Raw genomic sequence first — 8,893 nt, 5'->3', positions numbered from 1 at the left:
TCGTAGGTTCGACTCCTGATAGGAGCACTCGAATTTCCTTTCTCCGAGTATGTTTGTGCCATTCACTGAATAATATGAAGCAGTATTGACCCAAAACGTTTCTTGCTTGCGAGTTCTCAGTATTACTATTTTATGCCCTCGAGTGGTGGGTAAGCGCGTATTTCTGGCAATGAGTCATTTGTCTGTCATCATTTTTTTTCCCAAAAAGTTTATAAACATCAAGAGGATAATAGCTAAGTTAAATTAAAAAGTTGAAAAAGGTATGTCACGGTGCTCGTTTAGGAGAAAATACTGGGCTTAGAATCAAGGAAAACACACCATATTTTCTGTGAGCGCCCGGTAATGTCGTAAGAAATTATGCGCTGTAAGAATGCGCAATGCAATTGAATGGAATCAACTTAAAAACGCGGAGACTGGCTCGGCAAAAATTTGATGCTCATGACACGACACTGGAGAGTTTCTTCGTAGCTGTGCACAAGCCATTATTTGTGAACACGCTATCAAATACCATGGCGACAAAAACGTGTGGGGCTGTTACTTCAATAAATTCATTCACGAGTTTAGAAAGAACCATTTCTATATCCTACCCCCAAAGGAGGTATGTTTTATTCACAACAGCCAGAAGAAGCTGGCTAAAATGTTACGATGCGGTAGGTCTCTTAGAAGACAGTAATATTATTATTATAATTTGACAACTTAACAATATATAATAAACATTCGTGCAAGGGAGATTACTCTCCTTTAAGGTCTACCCCTAAAGAGGAAGATAATTCGGGAAAGAAAATGTTTCGGTTGAGTTCTGGGAACAGCTTTTTTCCCATGGGGCAGTTATTCAAGAGAATGCCATAAATTAATCGTTTAATTCTACGAGTGAAAACGGAGGTGTTCACTATTACCAGTAACTAATTAGTATGGGCGTTGTCCCAGGCTACAAGGCTTGAGACTTTATAAGTTTTCATCGTCATCATGGATCACCCTTAAACTATGGTGTCACGATTCTTTGAACAGTATACCATTCGCTTACCATTTGCAATGACACGAGAAATTAACATGGTACGGAATGTGATACCCATCTGATTTTCAACCAATATTTCCGGATTTTTTTAATACAAATGGTAACGCCCCTCATCTGTCGTAAGCCGCTTTACTTTTTTATTTAATTTAAACTTTTTATTTAATTTATTTATATTCGTGTTGACGGTATGGACGCTCTGGGGAGTGAAAATATTAATGACAGTTGCCACGACAACGTGTCATCGTAAAGAGCGTTCTTGTTGCTTAGCAACACTGCTGCTATTGTTATTTATATTACACACATAACTACAACTATATAACATGGCGGAAAGAGATAAGATAACCGCGTGTTCAACACAAACCTGACAGCTTAGAAACAAAGATACCTTCCTGTCAAATTAAATTAAACTCACGTGACCTATTCAAATTTAAATAGAAAAATATTTCACTTAAACTAATTAAATAAACTACTGGTTTTCTTCCCTCTCTAAGAAGATACCTAGCGAGAGAAATTCCTTAGTGTCCCTCTGCCGGCGCGGCGAGCGAACAGAGATACCAAGGTTCATTGGTTTCCCTGTGCCGGCGGGCTAGCAAGGAACAAGTTAAGATAACTTGTAACAAAATGTAAAACTGCAATTATAACTAATGAAATTGCTGTTGAAAACTACTTTTCCTTTTAACAAAAAATATATTCCATTTAAATCACGTAAAATTGCAAATTTAGTTAGGTATATAGGCATAACATCTCTTCAGTGAGGTGTTAAATTCAAATAACACAAGGCTATCAGAACTAGTAACACAACAACAACAAACTAAAACAACAACGAAAGGTTGAACCATGCTAAGAGTACTAAAGACCGCCAAACTACCCAAGAAATTTTAAATATCTCCTTTGTAATAATATTGATTAAAAAAATTGCTACTGTGTCCGGATTACAGCCAATCTGGATTTAAAATTCCCAACTTTTCATTGCCCCCACCACCCCCCAAAACACGTTTTACATTACTACAATGGTGAAACCACAAAAACAAAACCTTTTATAGATATTGCCTTCCCATTCAAAACCTCACCCCTAGAGGCAAGAGATTGTCTGGCTTGTGATTAAATTTGATCCGCAAAATTGAATTTCACTGACTGGACACACAGTTAGTGCAAAAAATAACTCTGTAAGCAAATCCGCCTTTACTTGACTTTAGGAAAGCAAAACTAGAAAATTTCAAGCCACAACGATCAAAACTCTTACCGGAAGAGCTTTTAAAAAGAGCAATATGGATGCTCGAGGAAAAGGGATTTAACAAGTATTCCCGACTTCAGAAATTATAAGGGCCCTGTTACGAGTAAGGGATTGTGGAACGAATGTTTGGTTTATTGGCAGAGTTGACAACTGAACGTAAATTGGCCACCGTAAAGAGATTTCAGTGCTGATGTTTCGGGCGTTAGCCCTTAGCCAGAGCAAATACTCCCCACCGACGCAGCACAACTGTCTCTTTAGAAATTAACCCCATAAGGAATCTGGGATTGTTTGGAGCGGGGAGGACGGAAGGACATCGTGTCACTGAACATAGTAATTGGCCATTTCCGAGTTGCTGTGAACATCAATATCAAAGCGAGGCAAAGTGCAAAGTTTTTATTATGAGAATTAGTTTTCATTCATATGCAAACAAAACTAATTTTCATATGAAAAGCTTTGCACCTTAGCTTCGCTTACAAAATGAGGTTCACAGCAAATCGGAAATGGCCTCTTCTTTGTTTGTTTTTTGCCTGTTCTCAGGGCAGCACAGGTCTTTTCAAATCCTCTTCATCAGTAAGGTTTTCATCACAGATGAAATCCAATGCAAGCCCCACCCTCAACCCAAACAAACCAACAATCCTTTACTCTCATCAGAATCCTCACAGTTTCTGGAATGGGGAATAGCACTGACTATGCAAGTTCCAAGCTTTCAGCTTTTAGCAGCCTCTGCCGAACATTTTTGGAACTTGCTGTGCTAGAAACAACTCCACAACATTAACAGAGTACCCCACGTTTTACCCACAGCTCAATTTTCGTTAACATCAACTACTAATAGACAATTTTTCTGTCAGAAATCTTGTGAGTAGATGGTATAAATGATCGGACGTTCCGCCACCACTCAGTCCGTGGTTCTTGTCGGGATAAAACTGTCAAACAAAAATAACACGCCTTAGCCCCCAAAACAGATTGCAAAGTCCTTGGCTCAAGCAGTCAACGAAATCCAGAACAATAGCCGTTCAAATAAAAGCTACTGAGCAGTACTTTCCTGTGGTGCTGTTTATTATGCTGTAAAAGGTGGCTCTAACTTTTAAACCTATGGATGAAATCCTTAAGTGTGACCATTCAAATGAAAGCTGCTGAGCAGTACTTTCCTGTGGTGCTGTTCATCATGATGTACTACGTGGTTCTACGTTTGAGTCTATGGATGAAATACTAAAGTGTGACCATTCAAATGAAAGCTACTGAACAGTGCTTTCCTGTGAGGCTGTTTATTATGCAGTACAAGGTGGCTCTAACTTTTGAGTTTGTGGATGAAATCCTAAAGTGCGACCATTCAAATGAAAGCTACTGAGCAGTACTTTCCTGTAGTGCTGTTTATCATGCTGTACAAGGTGATTCTAACTTTCGAGTCTGTGGATGAAATCCTAAAGTGTGACCATTCGAATGAACGCTATTGAGCAGTATTTTTCTGTGGTATTGTTTATTATGCCATACAAGATGGTTGTACCTTTGTGGTCGGGAGATGAAATGTCAATTAAAAATGTGAGTATTCAAGTAAAAAACAAATACCAAGAAACAACTAGTACTTTACATGTCATTTAAATTCTAAGTTCAGTTGTTAGGAATTCAGTCAGCAGTCGGAATAAGTGTCTTTGTGTCTGTTTTCCTAGAATTCCGTGGTTCTTGTCTGTGTAAAACTGTCACAGGGAAGGAAAATAACAATAAATTTATAATAAGATTGACCATTCTCATAAAAGTTACTAAGAAGTACCTTGTAGTGCTACTGTACGTTTATGACGCTGTACCTAGTTGCCCTAACTGTTGAGTCTGTGGTAGAAATCCTAAAGTTTGACCATTTAAGTGAAAGCTACAGAGCAATACTTTCCTGTGGTGCTGTTTATTATGCTGTGCAAGGTGGTTCTAAAATTTAAGAGTGTGGATGAAATCCTAAAGTGTAACCATTCAAAAGAAAGCTACTGAGCAGTACTTTCATGTGGTGCTGTTTATTATGCTGTACAAGGTGGTTCTAAAAATTAAGTCTGTGGATTAAATCCTAAAGTGTAACCATTTAAATGAAAGCTACTGAGCAGTACTTTCATGTGGTGCTGTTTATTATGCTGTACAAGGTGGTTCTAAAAATTAAGTCTGTGGATGAAATCCTAAAGTGTAACCATTCAAATGAAAGCTACTGAGCAGTACTTTCATGTGGTGCTGTTTATTATGCTGTACAAGGTGGTTCTAAAAATTAAGTCTGTGGATTAAATCCTAAATATTTGTAACCATTCAAATGAAAGCTACTGAGCAGTACTTTCATGTGGTGCTGTTTATTATGCTGTACAAGGTGGTTCTAAAAATTAAGTCTGTGGATTAAATCCTAAATATTTGTAACCATTCAAATGAAAGCTACTGAGCAGTACTTTCATGTGGTGCTGTTTATTATGCTGTACAAGGTGGTTCTAACCTTTGAGACTGTGTATGAAATCCTAAAGTGTGACCATTCAAATGAAAGATACTGAGCAGTACTTTCATGTGGTGCTGTTTATTATGCCAAACAAGATGGTGGTACCATTGTGATCGAAAGATGAAATGTTAATTAAAAATGTGAGTTTTCAAGTAAAAGCTAGTAATGGCACTTTTCTCAGGTGCTGTGTTTTGAGTACATCTCACTTACTTGAACCTGATACTTGACACCAGCCTTTGTCAAAGCTGCTACGAGTTGTGCAGTGTTCTGAAAATGTACATTATCTAAAGAAAAAACAAACATTGTACATTGCTTTATCATATTTACTTTCTCAGCAATTCAAAAATCATCAGAAAGTTGTCAAAAGGAACAACAAAATTTTTCAAAGAAATATATTTATTAATCATTTAGAAATGTTTAGAACCTGCAGCTACACAGCTATCTACTGTTAAAGGGAACCTCCACTCCCACAACAAATTGACGGTAGATTGTCGGAAACAGTGTCTAAATTCTAAATTTTAGTTTAAAAAGTAGAAGTGACATTCAAGTGTGCTAAGAATTAGATATGATTATCGCCTATTTTCGATTTTAAATTTCCCTGGCGCCGCCATTTTGGATTTCATGACGTCATATGGTTGCCGCTATTGTCAGTAAGCCAAGTTATTTTGTGTGAAACAATTGAGCAACCGTATGACATTACGAAATCCAAGATGGCGGGGCCCGGAAAATTTAAAATGAAAAATAGGCGACAATCAAATTCTATTTTGTCCGACACAGAAATATTTTTTCCATGTTTTCCAACGAAGTTTGAAATTATATTGTATTTTTAACAATATAAAGTTAATTTATTTCAAGAGTGGAGGTTTCCTTTAAATTCAACTCACCATCACCGGTCCCGTGTACAACAAGAAAACTTTCATTTTGAAAATTCTTGGCCAGAGGTAACACAGATGAAATCTGAAATAACATATTAACTGATTAAACTGTTGCACTTTAATGCTCAGCACATTATGAGCTGGGCCTGCTTGTTCGAAAACCCATTAATGTCAATCCCCGATAACAAGTAAACTGTGTTTTTCTCCTTGCCTGTTAAAAATGTTTTCAAAAGCTGCTTTTAAGCTAATGGTAAAGAAAAGTCTAAGTAAAAACCTGAGCAATAAAATATCTTTTGGAAGAATCTTTATTGAATAGTAATTTAAGTTGAATCAAAGTCCAAGATTAAATTAATCCGGCTTTGAACAACTGGGCGCAGAAGATTTTGTGACAGCATTTTAAGTCAATAGTATCCAAATGCAATAACCTTGCACCAGCTCCCCAGGGAAAGCAAAGTCAATGCATTAACCACCTTCTCTCCCCTCCCCCATACAATGCTATAACCCTGAAGACCATCACTTTGAAGACCCTTCCTAGGACCATGTAGAGAACTTAAAAAAGGTGTGGGCTATTAGCAGGCTGAAGATTTTTGCCGAGTTTATATAAAATATGTATGTATGGGCCTATACCTACTTTATAAACAAGATTGGAGTCTAAGACGCTTTCGATTTGTCACAAGTGGCCGGCCAGACCAGTGAGGTCGTAAATGAACTGTGCCAATTTGAAGTTTAAGTTTTATCCTGGTCTTTCGAATTTCTTCAAAATGGAAGGTACCTTTTTTGGAGTGATTATTTTTCAAGATTTTGCAGAACCTTCCCTTCAAAATGGCCTGCCAGTTCTGGCAGATGGAATGCACCATAAGTAACAGCAAGTAGTTTATCCCACTAAAGTTTTGGATACAACGAAGGGAAGTCAGCTGCAACAAGGCAACATTACCAATCACTCCAACATCATTATGTAAAGCAGACTTGCAGTATACTAAGTATCATTTATATATTAGTTTTAGTTTAAGTTATTGAAGGCACTGCTAATCTACAGTAATAGTAATAATTTTAGTTATAATTTTGTTATTTTAAAGTCATGAGAAGTTGGCTGTGTCAAAAAAAAGTTATTCATTCAATTAATCTCAGCTCAACCTTCTGTGAATCATGGTAGTGTTTCCATTAATTTTTGTGATAGAAGGATTCTGAATGGTGAATAGAAGGGCACCATTCATTGATTTGTCTTGTTTAGACTGGCTTTAAATCTCTCCCAAGGCAGGTACCATGTTTAGGGTACATGGGTGCTAGTACCCAGATTCTGGCTTCTATAGAACCCTGGTTATCCTGTGATGGACTGGTATCCCATTCAGAAAGGAATTTTAATACTCCTAGTCACTTCATACTGGGCATCCTGTGATGGACTAGCATCCCATCCAGGGGAGAGTAGTAATACTACTGGTGACTTCATGTTGGGTATCCTGTGATGGACTAGCATCCCATCCAGGGGGGAGTAGTAATACTCCTGGTCACTTCATGCTGGGTATCCTGTGATGGACTAGCATCCCATCCAGAGGGGAGTAGTAATACTCCTAGTCACTTCATGCTGGATATCCTGTGATGGACTAGCATCCCATCCAGGGGGGAGTAGTAATACACCTAGTCACTTTATGCTGGGTATTCTGTGATGGACTAGCATCCCATTCAGGGAGGAGTTGTAATACTCCTACTCATTTCATGCTGGGTGTCAAGCAATTTCATTTTTGGGGGGTATCGGGGTTCTGAATGGTGAATAGATGCTCACCACTCATTAATAATTATTTGCCTTGTTTAGACTGGCTTTCAATCAAATCTCTCCAAAGGCAGGTGCCTTGTTTAGAGTAAATGGATGCCTGCACCCATGTCCCAGCTTTTAATAAAACCTCCTGCATGGTTAGAGGGGTGGAAGGCTTGGGATGCAAATTATTCATACTCAATTACCTCATATCCGTCAAAGTTTTTCTCTGGAGTGAGCATGTATCGTTCAGTGTATATGGAATCTGCAACACAAGATGAGCCCAATACAAGTCTTCAAATAATTATTTACCAATATTTACAACACCTACAACATGACTGTGACAATCTCTCCTCCCCACCTTCACCCACAAAAAGACTTTTGAGTATTGAGCACAAATTGCTGTGGTACTGGTTTTATCCACACAAGGTGGTTCTAAGGCCTCACGTTGGACCTTCTGGGTGGAATCCTAAATTGTGACCATTCAAATGAAAGCTACTGAGCAGCACTTTCCTGTGGTGCTGTTTATTATGCCTTACAAGGTGGTTCTAACTTTTGAGTCTGTGAATAAAATCAAGTGTGACCATTCAAATAAAAGCTACTGAGCAGTACTTTCCTGTGGTGCTGTTTATTACCCTGTACAAGGAGGTTCAAACTTTTGAGTCTGTGGATGAAATCCTAAAGTGTGACCATTCAAATGAAAGCTACTGAGCAGTAATTTCCTGTGGTGCTGTTTATTATGTTGTACAAGGTGGTTCTAACTATTAAGCCTGTGGACAAAATCCTGAAGCACGAGTCTGTGGATGAAATACTAAAGAGTGGCCATTCAAATGAAAGCTACCAAGTACATGCAGTACCTCCCAGTTGTATTTTTACACATCTTCCTCAGTACAATATTTGATACTCATTTTTAACAGGAAATAGATTACAGTGTAAATAGTCAACATCCAAGCTTACCATAATAACGCCAGTCTGTTACAGGTGCCACAGCCATCCCAACCTTGAACAAACCAGAATTCTGACCAAGCACATAGGATGTCAGGAAACCTCCATAGGACTACAAGGAATCAAACAACACGATAAGTATTTTTAATTAACAATCATTTACACAAAATTCATGTCAAATAATGATATGAACCGTTTCCCAAAAAGATGTCCAGCATCCATTCAGCACAGGGTATGTGTACAAAGCTGTAATAGCCCTATAGTATGACCATTCAAATGAAAGCTTGCGACTACTAACCAACAGAAACAGCAAAAGAACTGTTCCTTTTTGCAACAGGTTAAAGTTACATACATACTAGTTATGCAATGCTTTTGAGTGGTATACCAGAGTGACTTGATTTTTCTCAGTATATACAAACAAGCCTTTAGGCGAGTGTGTATACAAAGAAAACTCACGTCACGAGTGGGATATTCACGGTATACCAGGAGAAAGCATTGCATATCTAATTTATCCTATGCCACTCATTGAATTAACTTTCCTGTTCGATGTCTGGTTCCAGGAATTCAAACTTAAGGTAAAAACTGGGGTATTCTTCTTCCATGTTTAAGTTGTTCA

At 38.0% G+C, this 8,893-nt stretch overlaps 1 protein-coding gene across 2 annotated transcripts in view; it reads right to left on the bottom strand.

Moving 5' to 3' along the window:
- Positions 1 to 571: 571 nt before the first annotated feature.
- Positions 572 to 8,893, bottom strand: part of LOC146481726 (prolyl endopeptidase FAP-like) — a 43,086-nt gene continuing 34,764 nt past the window's right edge. The window contains exons 23-28 of one of the 2 annotated variants that reach the window (XR_014864320.1): positions 8,290 to 8,389; positions 7,539 to 7,597; positions 5,592 to 5,664; positions 4,918 to 4,991; positions 2,017 to 3,172; positions 572 to 1,977 (exon numbers count right to left, since the gene is read on the bottom strand). Coding sequence is in view for 1 of the 2 variants with exons in the window: in XM_085107866.1 (XP_084963992.1) it covers positions 3,068 to 3,172; positions 4,918 to 4,991; positions 5,592 to 5,664; positions 7,539 to 7,597; positions 8,290 to 8,389 (411 nt within the window). In the remaining variant the exon portion in view is untranslated. Of the gene's footprint in view, positions 3,173 to 4,917; positions 4,992 to 5,591; positions 5,665 to 7,538; positions 7,598 to 8,289; positions 8,390 to 8,893 lie in introns of both variants that reach the window. The other variant, XM_085107866.1, reaches the window with a different exon arrangement.

Source organism: Pavona decussata, unplaced genomic scaffold (genome assembly GCF_977016875.1).
Source record: "Pavona decussata unplaced genomic scaffold, jaPavDecu1.1 SCAFFOLD_48, whole genome shotgun sequence".
In the NCBI taxonomy this organism is placed as follows: Eukaryota; Metazoa; Cnidaria; class Anthozoa; order Scleractinia; family Agariciidae; genus Pavona; species Pavona decussata.
The sequence above is the reverse complement of the archived record's forward strand: the minus strand, read 5'-3'. Positions and strand labels throughout refer to the sequence as shown.